The sequence below is a fragment of the Styela clava genome, chromosome 3 (assembly GCF_964204865.1).
Source record: "Styela clava chromosome 3, kaStyClav1.hap1.2, whole genome shotgun sequence".
NCBI classification, from domain to species: domain Eukaryota; kingdom Metazoa; phylum Chordata; class Ascidiacea; order Stolidobranchia; family Styelidae; genus Styela; species Styela clava.
This window is the reverse complement of record NC_135252.1, coordinates 21,948,505-21,963,715: the sequence shown is the minus strand read 5'-3', so window position 1 is coordinate 21,963,715 and position 15,211 is coordinate 21,948,505. Positions and strand designations below refer to the sequence as shown.

The window sequence follows — 15,211 nt, the reverse complement described above, 5'->3', positions numbered from 1 at the left end:
TTCAGTGAGGTGTCCCATATATTTTTTCGTGATCTCCGAATTCATTGAGACATCCAACAAAATCTTTAAAATTAATATCTTGACTTATCTCTGCGGCAACAGAACGTGGTCGGTTTCCTTGCTCAATCTTTTGGTACGGTTTGGTCGGGCTGAGTAATCGTTTTTATATTGCATATCTACAAATTTGACTCCAGAACTGGTATATTCTGTCACATACAGGCGGCCTATTCTTCAATCAAACAACGAATACTCCTAATACTACAACATTTACTCTTGTGCAACATCCAAAAGAAAACTGCCTTTAAAAAGACCCAAACAAACAACCACCCATACACAAAGAGCAATTAAGGTAACTCCAATTGCGTAATGATTATGCGGACCCAAAGAGGTGCTGAGTTCTGTTCTCTGGAAACTTCCAAAGGAATGTCCACTCAGCGTTACACATCCTGAAGTCCAGTGCTATTCAAATACATCAGTCTATTATAGACTGTCTATAAATATCGATTCAATATTTACACTGATAAAAAATTGTCAATCTTACAAGTAATATGGAAATGATTCAGCACTAACCAAACAACAAGAATAATTGTTAGTGGTGTTTGGTATTCATATATTTGATATGGTGACGCCACATTTGCACCAACGTAAATTTACATTGGTAAACTGCATTCAGGACATTTGCTCTTACATACTTTACGCGAGAGCAAATGTCCGTGGATGCGCATGTTAGGGTGTGCAAATGTACGTTGGTGCAAGTTTACGCGGGAGCATATGTCCGTGGGTGCAAATGTCCATGATTGCAACTGTATGATAGTGCAAATGTACTTAGGTGTAAATGTCGTTGGGTGCAAATGTTCATGGTGTGAATGTCCATGGATTCAAACAGTATGTTGCTGTTAAAATCTGTTGGTGCAAATGTACATGTGGGCAGTTGTATTTCGAATGTACGCGGATGCCAAAGTATGCAGGTGCAATGATTCTAGATGCAAATTATGTGTACAAATGTCTATGGACGCAAATGTCCATGGGTGCTTATGTCTATGAATGCATATGTATGTTGGTGCAAATGTACGTGGGTGAAAATGTCCGTGGGTGCGAATGACTGTTGGTGCAAATGTACGTGGGTGAAAATGTCCGTGGGTGCGAATGACTGTTGGTGCAAATGTACGTGGGTGCAAATGTATCCAAGTGCAATTGTCAAAAGGGTAAATTAGCATTGCAAACAAAAGCCATACTTGTATGTGTATGATCTTTTTATTAACTACCATTTCGAAACAATATTGACGAACATTCTCAAACCCTTCAAAACCATATTGACAAGCGTGAAACGTTTGCCATACATAAATAAATGTAAATGAAATATTATCATTTCTGTTAAAGCAATAAGCAGTACATGTTAGTATGATTGTATTCTCGGTTTTTGATCCAGTTTGAAAATGATAATTTTAGTGAAGAACATTATTTTCAGTAATCGATTACTTGGTAAAAACGATGAAAACTTTGTGTAATTGAAGTAATCATGTCCTTTTTAACTAAGGGGTGGATTAGTTATTCTGGCATGTATTTCCGGATTTGGTACGAATAAAATCCTTGAAAAAGTTGGTGAACTACTTGCTCAATTTGAAATTCGCTGATGTTAGCTAAAATGTTAAGCAATTAATTAATCAAATGTTTTTCTTAAGAAATAAGTTTAACAAGAAAGGTTTGTTTATGCTTGTTGAAAAAGAAAAACGTACTAGAATATGACTTAGGAATACTTACTAATACACGAGGCTTTGATAATATATCAGCTTAAAGTTATTCTACGACATATTAACTGTTCAAAATGTAGGAAACTGTTTATTAATAGGTACGCAATAATGCTACGTAGGTATTTAATATCATTTGGTTTACAACTTTGAGAAATTCCATGAAATTGTGCGAATGATGTAGATATTAGTATACGCTTATCACTATTTAAAGTATGGCATAGGATTTGATTGAGTATTGTGAACAAAAGCCATACTTGTACGTGTATGCTCCTTTTGAAGCAAGTTGTGTCGTAATTAATTGTTTTTATCCTCAGTTGCGATAATGACCGAGCATAACCTAAAATTTATGCATTTCTTGCAATTTACAGCGTATAAAATAGCTCACAAGTATTATTTAGTATATATCGTGGATGTTATTTTTAGCCTTACGTCGTTAATGATACTATCGTTCAGTTTAAGTTTGCGGTAATAATTTATAAAATGTCATTTCGTGTGAGTGCGATCAGAGTTATGCGCGTATAGAGGCGAGGATATAGGGTAAGTGGTGTTTCTCGCGCGTTTCAGTCACAGGGAATATCATTTTCTGTTAGATGCCAATAGTGGCTCAAATTTGTGGGGCACGTCGGATTAAACTTACTTTGTTAAAATTCTGTTGTGTTTGCTTCTTCACGCAGAGGTAAAATTATCGCACCTTGAGTCCGCAAAGATTTTTGCTAGTGAGAAAATAGTCCGCGGCCAAAAATAGTTGGGAAACTCTGACTTAACAAAAGAGAACAATAGTTAAGATTTGCATATGGTGTATCAGTATTATTGGATATCCATATACATTTGGTACACCCCACCTCAACCTATTAATGTGGTACATCCTATAACAATTTTTGTGTAAACCTCAGGTTGTAGGTACTATAAACCCGGCTGATGAGCTCTACTCTTATATAACAAGCTGAATTGGTTAAAAAACATCGCTAAATCGGCGGCCCTGGAAGAAGGCACTTTTATCACAATAAACATAGCTTTTTAAAATCCTATTGGAGAGTGTCGTCTCATTGTGTCTTTCGAATATATTCTATAACATGAACCAAAATTCAAGTAACAGCAATTTATACTTAAAAATAATTTCATGAATTATATCATACTTTTGGCCAACCCTGTGTATAACGAGTCGAAATGCGTTAAATAATCTGACTTAGGAATATTAATTATAGCCCAACTATCAATATTTTATAAGCTCGTAGTGCTCAAACATATAAATTATTTTACAAGATATTAGGAACGCGAATAGGTACACAATGACGTCAAATAAATATTAAATATCAATTAATTTACGAGTTCAGGGTATCGTGGAGCGTGTTATGGCAACATTCTTGTCTCTAAGTATGTCAAGTATGGCGTATGCTTCAATGCGCTGTTTATGCATGATCCCTGCTTATCCGAATACAGGTCATCAACTAAGGATTAATTAAATATTTAGAAACACTATTGACCCACGCGAGAGAAAATTCTTTGTATGTCACGCGAGACTTCGGACACAATTTTCGATGATAAGTAGTTTTTTTATTATATGAACCAGCTATAGTTTTTGTACTATCATATTGTAGCTTTGCTAAGTCGGTCTATCATTGTTTCTTATAATATTGCAATTCATGCATTTAAATGCACTGTGTCAAATGTCACGTCAACAATAACATGAAAATAGCATTCAAAAATGTTGCTTTGAATTAATATAGCATCAAAAGCATCTTGAAGGGGTCAAAGGTTCTTTCTCATGGCTGGAATAAGTGTCAACTTTTAACTAATTTTCTATTTACCAAATCTCACTGTCGAATTATTTGCAATACTGTCGCTTTTTATCTGGCTTCTAGACGGAATCAGAATATTTTTGATTAATTTTGCAAATTAAATTCCGTTTACACCTAAAATCAGATATTAGCACCCATGCCCATAGTTTGTGAGTGGGATTCATCTTTATCAAAAACATCCGCAACTTTCTTATAACATTTCCAAATATATTTAACAGTTACTCCATATCATAACAGGTACGATTTAAAACTTCTCATAATGACAGTAATTGGAATTGATCTCGGTACATCGAATTCATGTGTTGCTGTGTACAGGAAAGATCAGGTATTTTTCAGTTCATTTATTTTAGGAATTAGCATAAATATTTAGAATATTTAGAATTGTTTCTCTTTGAAAGTTCACGCAACAGCTTGAAACAGTGATTCTCAAATATTTTAAGATGCACACCTTTTGAGAATTCTTCAGGTCTCGCGCCCCACCTCAAAAATAACTAGCTAACAATAAGCTACAAATTACAGATAGTAAGGCAAAAGTCGGTTTTATTCAAAAAACATGTTAAAAATGCGTGGATGAAATGTAAATATACATAATACAGAAATGTAAATATCCAAAATAAGGCGGGCAAGGTTTTACCCCTTTTTTTTTTAATTTCAATCAGCTTCACGCCCTCTTAAAAATGTTCACCCTCCCCCCGTGTGGGGCGGACCCCCCTGTTTGAGTACCACCGAACTAGACTGTACCAAAAAAAATATCATTTCAATGCAGGTAGAAATTATCCCTAACGACCAAGGAGAACGCGTAACTCCGTCATGGGTGTCATTTACAGACGATGGGAGACTCATTGGCAATGTTGCCAAACAAGAAGTATCAACCAATTTCGATAGGACTTTATTTCGTAAGTTAGTTCGTTACCTTTCTATTTAACTTGATATTTATATCGTATGATTTGATTTACAACTTCATAAAAAACAAGTCCTAATCTGACAATGTTCGAATCAAATTATAGCTGGGTGAATAAACTGTTGATGGAATATCTTCAATAAATAAGAATTATAGAAATAAGTGAAACGTATTCCCTATTGAATCTATTTACCTGTTTTTATTTTTTGTTTCAATGTGCAAATTTAATCATGACTTGCCAATTGACAAACCCTTTTTTTGACTGCTTCCCCTGAGGTCATTTTGCATGGGTTATTTTCAATAATTGCTTTTCATCATATGTTAAGCTTTGAAGATTCACTCATGGCTTTTTACAAGCGCATGCTAGAGTCCTATTTGGCTTGAGTATCGCTTGCCATTTTCAATTGAGTATACGTGATTTCACCATCTACACCAGTGGTTCTCAACCGGGGGCCAGTGGCCCCCCGAGGGGTCCACGAAGCAGTTCAAGGGGGGCAACGACACAAGGCTAAAAATTGATTGTGAAGCGACTTCATTTGCATACTTTCCATTTGAAAGAAAATTCCCCGTTCACCTCAGTTTTATTACCTGAATAGGTTGTTTCCAGTCACGAGGTGTATTCACTTTCTTGTATGTGTGAATTGTTTGATCATAATGGAATTTTGAATCTACTAGTCAGAATAGCTCGTTGGTGGGCCGTCTAACCTGCAGACGGGCAGTTTCCCTAGACTGCGACATAACCGTCGATATCATATAACTGCAGAAGCCTATATGTAAATTCCCAATGCCCATAATACGAAAATGAACCACAGTTACGTTGGCTTTATTGGTGACATGGCTGCTTATGTTTGCCAACAAGTTTGCTTTGAAATCGAGCAAAGAAGACTTTTCTAGTTTCTGGTTATCTCTTTGCGATTCTTACCTACTACTTAGTAAGAAAGCTTCTTCATTGCTAGTTCAATTTGCCACAATCTATCTGTGCGAATCTAATTTTTTTCTGAATTTTTACCAACAAAGCAAAATCTAGTAACCGTCCTGATGTTGACAATGACAATTGCCTGGCTATATGAAAGACGGTGCCTAATATAATGAACCTAGTTAGACAGAACCGAGCGCAAGATTCCCATTGATTATTTACTAAAAAGCTTTTACATAACTCGCACTTTGCGTCATAGCTTAAACTTTTTTTCTCTTCTCTCACTACGGCACAATAAGACAATAAAAAGCTGAGAGCGTTATTAATAACTTTCAGTATTAGATTTTACCAGCCAAAGTACAGCATCCCGTAGGGGCGGTAGAGAAAAAGTGGTTTTCAATTAGAAAATGTTGTTGAATGTTATGCTTTTACTTATAGAATATTCACAATATTTTCGCACTCTCTCATAATGTTGACAATTATTTCTAGAATGGCAAAAGAATCATTTGATTTTATATTTTAGAGATCAAGCGTTTAATTGGTCGTACATATGATGATCCAATGGTGCAAGCGGACATGAAGTTATGGGGATTCAGTTTGATTAATGATGACAACAAGCCCAAGATATCGGTAATGAGATACCTATTGAGCCTTTCGATTGTTTCCAGCAAAAATTTAAAAAAAAAATTGTATCCATGTGCATTCCAGATTGAATATCAAGGCCGGCCCAAAATATTCGACCCGGAGGAAATCAGTGCGATGATTCTCGAATCTCTTAAGACAGCTGCCGAAGAACGTCTTGATGTAACAATCACAGACGCCGTAATAACCGTTCCTGCATATTTCAATAATACTCAACGCAACGCAACCATAGATGCAGGAAGAATAGCTGGACTCAACGTTCTACGCGTCATCAATGAACCGACTGCTGCTGCGATCGCTTATGGATTAGAAAAAAAGGTTTTAAGTTTCGTTTCCGGAAGAATAAACTGATTTGTTGCATTGGCTGAAATACCTAAGCTAAATGAGTTATATCATCTAATTTTGCAAAGATAGAACGTCCAGTATTAATTATAACAGGATTCTCTAATTTTTTGTGTTAGGGAGCCCGTGAAGAGGTGGACTGGTATTTATGAAAGCCGACAATAAACTCATAAAAAATAAAAATTATTCATCGGAACCTAGAGATGATGTCATATTTGAATTACCGCTCTGTTACCACATTTTGAAGCTACCGTTGTCAAATTTTATTAATGTCGTTATTGTTTCTTTAAACCAATAAAAATACAGTATTTTAATAAGTAAATAAATAGATTACAGAGCCACTAGGTTTTTCTCACAGTCTCCAAATGGGACTCTCCAGAAGTGTATGTACCAATATGGAGGTAACTAATTTTGTTTACCTACTTTACATCAAGTTGTGTAAAGGGGCTTAAACCTATGAACAGGGGGTATATTCACTTGGCTAACACGGACAGTCCCCGAACTCGTAATAGAACTAAAATGATGAAAATCGTAATAAAAATATGATCTAACCCTAACCTGGTACATATACTACGGGAGTACCACGTACGGAGCAGTTTAGCTTGGTTTTATTTACATATACATAGAGAAATTCTATGGCCAAACATTAAATTTAGACCAACGAAGAGCAGAATGTTCTCATATTTGACCTGGGAGGTGGAACTTTTGACGTCACAATTGTTAAGATCAAAAACAAAATATTTGACGTCAGGGCGACAGGTGGCGATACTCACTTAGGAGGTAGTAACATACTAGGATCAAATTTATTAATTAAATGAACAGCAATGAAATCTTGTTGATCCTTGCTCGTGCATTTTAAAATTCAACTGCTTAACAATACGAAACATGCAGTATGAGTACGAATTACGTTACATTTTACAGTAGGTAATACATACTCAACCATGGTCATACCACAGAAAAGTGGTTTTTAACCTTATTTTGTGGAGCGGAACCCCAATTAAAAATCCCAGGGACTCGAGAAACCCCTATTTAATGATTTAATTGCCTTTTATTGTCTGGATCGTGTAAACTATAAATAAATATAAAATGAAAACCAAATATTGGCAAAATGACCTTCAAGTTTAGCAAGTTTAATAATAGTTGAAATCCTAAGGGACACGATTATATTTAAACAATATACATAAATATATTGTTCTATTATCTTAATAAGACTCTAAGATTCAAATGGAATCTTGCGGATCTTCCGGTTAAAATCCACTGCTCTATAAGCATCATGTAGTTTGTTATGGACTTGCTTCTTGTTAAATTCAAAATCCTTATATGAGGCGAAATAATAAATGTTTTGTCTTAATTCTAAAAAAATGCCTGAGACCCGGAAGATTTATATTCATACAAATCATTTATCAATTTGACTATACTTATTTAATCAGGAGATGACTTTGACAATCGCATGGTAAACCATTTTATCTCGGAGTTCAATCGTAAGAATGATTGCGATATGTCTCAAAACAAACGGGGAATATATCGACTACGTATCGCCTGTGAAAATGCAAAGAAGAGATTATCTACAGCGACAAATACAACGTAAATATATCAAATTTCATTTGATCAACTCCCCCTCATCTTTATATGATCCATAAATTTGACGTCAATTTTAGAAACCATGTTTTTTATTGAACGTTTACGTGTTGATTGAGGTAAATCATCATTCTCACTCTTGACTCACTTCTTGTATAAACAATAGATATCAACTACCAAATGGGATTTACCAAATATTGTGAACTAATTTGTTGAAAATCACTTCGCGACTAAATTTCATAATGATTATTGAATATTTCAATTTTTTTTATTGCAGAGTTCAAGTAGATGGGCTTCACAACGGTATCGACTTTAAAAGTTCTATCACCAGGGCAAAGTTTGAAGTGCTTAACCGTGAATATTTTGAAAACACTATCAAAACTGTAAAAGACGCACTTTCAAGTGCTGCTATGGATAAAAGTGAGGTGGGTTGCAGGCAGTGTTCCCTCTAAGGTGTGCGCGTGTACGCGCGCACACAGCTTTCAGAGGCTGCGCACACGCATAGATTTACTGCGCACAGACGTATTTCGATGTAATGTAACAATGTGCTCGGTTGGCAGGTTGAGAAAGTTTGTTGTTGGCCCACTTAGTACCCGGTTAGAACGCCAAAATTTCTTCATTGGTTTTTGCACAAATATTAGTCATTTCCAAAAAAGTGCGCACACACCAAAATTTCTGCGCACACATACTACAAAAAGTTAGAGGGAACATTGGTTGCAGGGAGAAATTTGGTCATATAAGCTGGTAAAAGCATAGGAAATCTCAAATTAAATTAAAATAATTTGTACCAACATTTTTAAGGTTAAAATTAATATTTGTATTTTCTATATTGGCTGAAAGTTGTGCGTTTCACGATTTTACTATTTCTAAGTTTTGAAATTCTCCACCATGCTCTAAAGCAGTGGTTCTCAACCGCCGGTCCGCGGCAACCTTGCTGCCGGTCCGCCAAATATATTCCAATATAAATATATTAATATCAAATTGCAAAATACAAAGTATTGGCTTCATGTCCATTAATTTTATGATTTTTTTAATCTTATTGATTCGTAGTACCGGTATTCTTCTAACTTCCAACTTCAAAACTCCAACTTCCAAACTTGGCGAGAGGTCCTCCGGATGAGTTTAATAGCACATAGAACTAGAGTTGGGATTCCGGAGTCAGTTTTTGAAAACCCGGTATTGAGCCGTATAATCCCGGGATTAAGTAAAAGATTGAAACAACTTGCATGACATTAAAATCACGTATTTATTCCATGTAATATCGACACAGAAATATTCGAGCATCTAGGGCAGTGGTTCCCAACCTCTTTTATATCGCGGCACACCTATCACAAAACACGAACATTTTCTACTCATAAAGAGTGCGATACTCGAACAAGAACATATGGGTAATAGTTACCGATATTACAACTGTTTTCTTACATTAAATTAAAAGAGAGCGTCTTCGGAGCACCTCACATTATTGTAAAAGTTGCGCGACCTCACGGGTAATATGTGGCCTTCAAACGCGACGCCGATCACGCGCTTGGGTTTTGCTCGCCGTTCCACGTTACGCCCTCATTATTATCACATGTATTGTCAATTTTTCACAACTTAATTCATTTTTGTTACAATTCAATATGTTTCTCCCATTTCCAAAATCGTTCAATAGTGATATTGTCAGCACTTGCGAGAGAAATGAAAGAGGCAAACAAACTGTATTTCATTAAAACAATTAGTTATTATCGCTAAAAACACTAAATAGGTTTAAAGTTGTTATAAACACTTTTCACCGCTGGACGTATCTTTTCACGTTATAAGTTTCGTGCAAGGCCCGAGCATAATTTGATGGCAAAGATCATGGCATTTACTATTTCGAAACGCTGATTCGACTTTTCAGACTGCAGAAAATATCCGAAAAAGATAACCGTTTTTGTGTTCGAGATATGAAATAATCGTCAATTTCCCCACGCTTTCGTGAAGTAGTGCAATTTACTAAATTTATGAGGGTTCTATTGAGTTTCATTGCATCGGTGTTTGGACTACCACGCGTTTCGACAAATTGCTGGCGTGATTACAGATCGGGTGGGCAAAATAGTATATTTCCATCGAATCGAATAATTTTAACGAACTGTTGAATATCGGGTTGAATTCGGGATTTTATTCTGATGTTTAGCTTTTGGATCGGCTTCGATCTTTTTGTCTCCGTTTGTATATTAAAATCCGAATGCGGATATTTTTGAAGACGATAGTTGACCTTCTTGATTTTACTTTTCTATTGTGGGTGTTTTATTTTCGTTATAAATAGTGAATAAAAACCCTGCAAAGTCATTGCGTAAATCCTGAATGCTATTTTGAGTTCAAATTATGATTAAATAAGTTGGCAATAATGACAATTCTACTAGTCAAATAAAAATTCCTTGGTAAAATTGCGCACAATAATTCCACCTAGTCTGACTGACTCCGGGATCCTCCCCGAAACCCGGGATTTTGGGATCGGGATTTTCCGGGGTCCCAACTCTACATTATACGGTACCTGATTGAAAAATTCTCAGTTTGCACGTTCCGTAATTTGACAGTAGGCCTATAAATTATCGAGGTTTTATAGTAAAATGGAGGCAAACAAACAGGAAAATATTATTCAGTTCAAACAGCTCTACTTCGCCTTGCAGAAACTTCATTAGAACAGCGTTTTACACGTTTAATATTAAAAAGACAGCAGCAAATTTCTCATTAAATTGGATTGTCTTCTTTTACACCGCCTACGTTTGTTCTAATTTCATTCTTTTGATTATGTTTTGTGTTCATGACATTTTTGTTGAATTTTGAAGGTCCGCCGGTCCGCAAAAAATATTTTGAAATTTTACCGGTCCGAGAACTGAAAAAGGTTGGGAACTGCTCTAAAGTATTTTTGTTTATTCAGATAGATAAGGTTGTGCTCGTCGGTGGGTCTACACGAATTCCGAAAGTGCGAAATTTGTTGCAAGATTTTTTTGGAGAAAAGAAAATTAACAAAACGATCAATCCAGATGAAGCAGTTGCGAATGGAGCAGCAGCATTGGCTTCTAACATGTCCAATAGTGGATTATCTGGGGTGAGGCTAATCAGGAATATAACTAAAGTATTAAGATATCCCAATCGTGGTAAATTATAACTTTGCATCAAATGTACATTTTATCACTAACGTTTTAGCATAACTTGTTTACGCCCCATATTTCCTGTTGCAAAATGTTGTCTGGTTTTGCATATTTAAATGTTTTCAAATGATGTGCTATATATAGGTTACAAATAAGATACCTATACAAACGAAATTACTAGTATTATATTTGAAAAATACAGATAAAAGATTTGAAGATAAGTGACGTTGTTCCCCTGTCACTTGGATGGAAAGATGGTGGAGGAGACATGATTACTGTTGTGAAGCGTAATACAAAAATACCAACAAAAAAATGGAACAGAAATCAGACATCCAAAGATTATCAAACAGAATCGACATTCTGCGTGAGTGAACAGACTGAATAATTTTTGACTTGAATGTACGAAAATATTTCCATCCGTTTTATTTACAATTTAAGATATATGAGGGCGAACGGGCTGCTGCGAAGGATAACCATTTTCTTGGAATGTTCTGTGTCAAGGGCATACCTGCGGCTTTGCGAGGAGTTGAAAAATTCAAGACGTGTTTTATCGTAGATGAAAACGGAATTCTTACTGTGACCTCTCGCAATGTCAGCACTGGCAAAGAAAACCAAATCACAATTGATAACAGTGGAAAACTTAGTGAAAGAGAAATTAAACGAATGGTGTGTCCATTTTACTATTGCAAAAATTTACAAACCAAACAAACAGCAGCACTTTGCTCTCATGTTCCTTTTTTTACGCATTTTCACTTGCATATTTATTTTTTAGTTGGTGTTCTCTTTACATATTTAATACAATTGGGCATGAACTTCGTTATCGTTAATATTATAGGAAACTTCTGATGAAATAATTTGTGGAATTATAACTTGCATATCTAAATCAAGTTTGCGACTGTCGATGGCAGAATGGTGAAAATTAACAATTTTCTTTTTTTTATATTTAAAAAAGGGTTTTACTTTTATATACTTAGCATCAACTTTTCTGAAAATCATTTGATTTAATGTTTCACAGATAGAAGATGCCAAAAGATTCAAACAAGACGATATCGAGTGGAAAGAACGGAGTGAACAAGTTCACAAGCTTGAGAATTCAGTCTACGCCGTCAAACATGCAGTTACCGGAGAAATGAGTCACAATTGTTCAGATACAGACAAGAAACAAATAATTGAAAACTGCGAGGAAATAATCAACTGGTTGAGGGATAATCGGGTAAGAATTATGTTCTTTGTCCCTTATTTTGTTCTTTTTCTTTGAAATATTCGTGTACAGACTTCCCCACTAATATTCAATATAAACTTTGGAGCAAAACACTTACATTTTCAACGTTTTTTGTTTTAGAATCCACAAATTCTCGATTCGAAAAAGAAGATGGCTGACCTCGAAAAAATATGCAGACCTATATTTGAAAATATTCGCGATGGTTCTGAAATTTTGCGCATATTTCAGAAATGATTGATAGTAGTATCTGTAAAAAACTATTCATTATGATATCATCTTCCTAATTGAAACTTGATTCAACTACTAGCCTAATTGTATATACATCGTGATATTATCGTTTGTAAAAAAACGTGCTTTGCTAATTTTTATATGGTCTTTACTAAATAATATATAAAATTCCACTTGAATTATATTCTATTAGAGGAAGATAGGAATCTGTTTACCTTTGGTAATATGAATATTTAGTAATACCAACATTGGTTAGCATTTGCGATGTCAGGTCACAGTCAACAATAAACTATTGCTGAAGTCTTCTCGCTAATTATTCGGTTTCTAGTTCAAAATCGAGCAGCGACCACAGCTTCGTGGGACAACAACTTGGCGTTATTGTAAACTCTTGTGTACTTTATAACATTTTCCGTAGCAATTTAAAGACAGAAAAGACATACGAAGAGAAAAATATGTAGACAAACAAACCACAATATTCCCAAATTCCAAGTTTACTTATTCCTTTTTAAAAAGGAGCCAAGTGTGTTATTCTTACCAGGTGTGTTATTCGTATTGTCAATGCAAAAGAGCGTCAGATACGTCATATTTCTTTAATGTCAACGCAAGAATTATTGCTTTTCATACTTTAAAAATATGGATCCTTAAGAAACTAGTCTTAAATTGAATTTTTCCGATAACGTGATATTTTGGTAACGTGATATACAAATACAGCCAAAAATATACATATGCAGCCAACTCATATACATATAGTGTCGATGTAATATGACTATACAGTCAGCTCAACATACATATACAGCCAACCTGGCGAAATACATATATAACCAGGGTCACTTGCATATACAGTCAGTTATGAATATTATACATTCATTCAAAAAATTGTACATAAACATTATTTATATTTATATCCATATTTATATATGCATTCGTTTAAGTCAGGGGTCCGCAACTGCGGGGTCGCAACCCGGTTTATATAGGCGCCAACTCGCACAATCATTCTTGAAATAAGTACCAATAATTTTGCGGAAGAATTTTGCTGAGATCGAAAGTCGGGGAAACATTCATTACGTAGTTGTTTGCATTGTTAATTGGTATTATCCTACTACGTAGACAATTGTGTTGTTTTTGTAGCAACGCGAGGTTAGCAGTAGCCGTGTGGAATTGCTTGATAGAGACAGATGATGAGATTTTTCCATTCTAAATTGAATAGTTAGGGTGCTATTACATTTTTTATTGTAAGGCATTTTTGATTAAATTCAAAATTTAATGGGTTTAAGAATTCTAAAGGTAGTTTTAGTCAAAAATAATGTTGAAAAACTGGTTACTGAATAATACTCCAAAACTCGCGGAAGATACAAAGGAGAAATTAAGTGAGAACAGAACACCGCATTCACCTTCAAACATCTTTGCGTCTTCAAGCAGTGGGGATCAAAGCCCGACAAAAGACTCATCTTCTCACCTTCATCGGATAGAAATACATCACTCAAACCATCTTTATAAGCGGAAGTACTGCAAAAAATTTATAAAGCTTGGTTTCACGGGTGTTCTTATAAATGATGAGTCACGGCCTCAATGTGTTGTTTGTTCTGATGTTCTTGCCAACGAGAGCTTGAAAGCAGTGAAATTGAAACGCCATCTTACAGCAAAGCATCCAAAATTCATTGACAAACCACTACATTTTTACACCGATTAGAAAAAGGTTTGTTAAGCGAAATAAAAACAATGACCAAATATCCAAGCAAATAATAAGATCGAAGCTTTCATGAAGAAAATTCAACACTGGACTGCCCGAGTCGAAAATGAAAGAATGGATGTTTTCTGAGCTGAACGATTTTCTCGAGGAAAACGAGTTCAATCAAAAAATTGTGAAACAGTCCATAATCAGTCATCTTCATAATCTTTCGAAGTGGTTTAATAAATATTTCCCGAAAACACAACACCACAGTAACACGACTGGATATTATCACGTTTCACAGTATCAAATATACAACATCTATCATCAGATTTGATTGAAGCATTGGATGACTTGTCAAGTGATCGCGAGTTGAAGATCGCATTTGATGGCAAAAGAAGTTTGGCTAAATTTTGGATTTCAATTGTAAAAGAATATCCGGAGTTATCCGGATTCATTGCTTCAATGAATGGTCTGTTGTCATTCGGAACTACCCACTTATGTGAAAAGACATTTTCTGCGTTTTCATACATAAAAAACAAATACAGACCAAGGCTAAAAGTAGAAGATCTTCGAATTGCTGTTTCCCAAATTAAACGTCGAATTTATAAGTTGTGTTCGAAACACAATCAATCAATCAATCATTTATTCGTCGTCACAAAAACATCAAATGCACAAAAAATTGGTACAGGAAATAAATATATTAATAATGATATTTGTGCGACAGGAGTCGCGAGGAACCTTATTAGGTCATTAGCAGCGACACCTAAAGCGCTGTTACTGGTTCAGTGTAAAAAAAATAACTACATTTGCTACAAACATTGACTAAGCAATAGTCGTTAAAATGAACATATTTTGAATCATTAAAAAAATTCGCAGCAAACGCAACTTTACTAAAATCATATAATAGAAGAAAAAAAAGAAAAACAACTCAAGTATAAATTGTTAAAAAAGGCATATTTGGATAAATGTATGTAAGTTACATAAAAGACAAACGACAAGCGAGGGGAAAATGGTTACACCAAAGACAAAATTGTAAGTGATTAC

General features: G+C 35.0%; 1 protein-coding gene across 1 annotated transcript; it reads left to right on the top strand.

Annotated features, from left to right (window-relative positions):
- Nucleotides 1-3,797: 3,797 nt before the first annotated feature.
- Nucleotides 3,798-12,609, top strand: LOC144421011 (heat shock cognate 71 kDa protein-like). Its single transcript, XM_078111051.1, has 12 exons — nt 3,798-3,875; nt 4,317-4,446; nt 5,891-5,997; nt 6,076-6,327; nt 7,008-7,131; nt 7,782-7,935; nt 8,207-8,354; nt 10,832-11,002; nt 11,248-11,409; nt 11,484-11,711; nt 12,061-12,258; nt 12,388-12,609. Exons 1-12 carry the CDS (start codon nt 3,810-3,812, stop codon nt 12,499-12,501), a joined length of 1,854 nt encoding a protein of 617 aa, XP_077967177.1. The 5' UTR covers nt 3,798-3,809; the 3' UTR covers nt 12,502-12,609.
- The last annotated feature ends 2,602 nt before the right edge of the window (nt 12,610-15,211 follow it).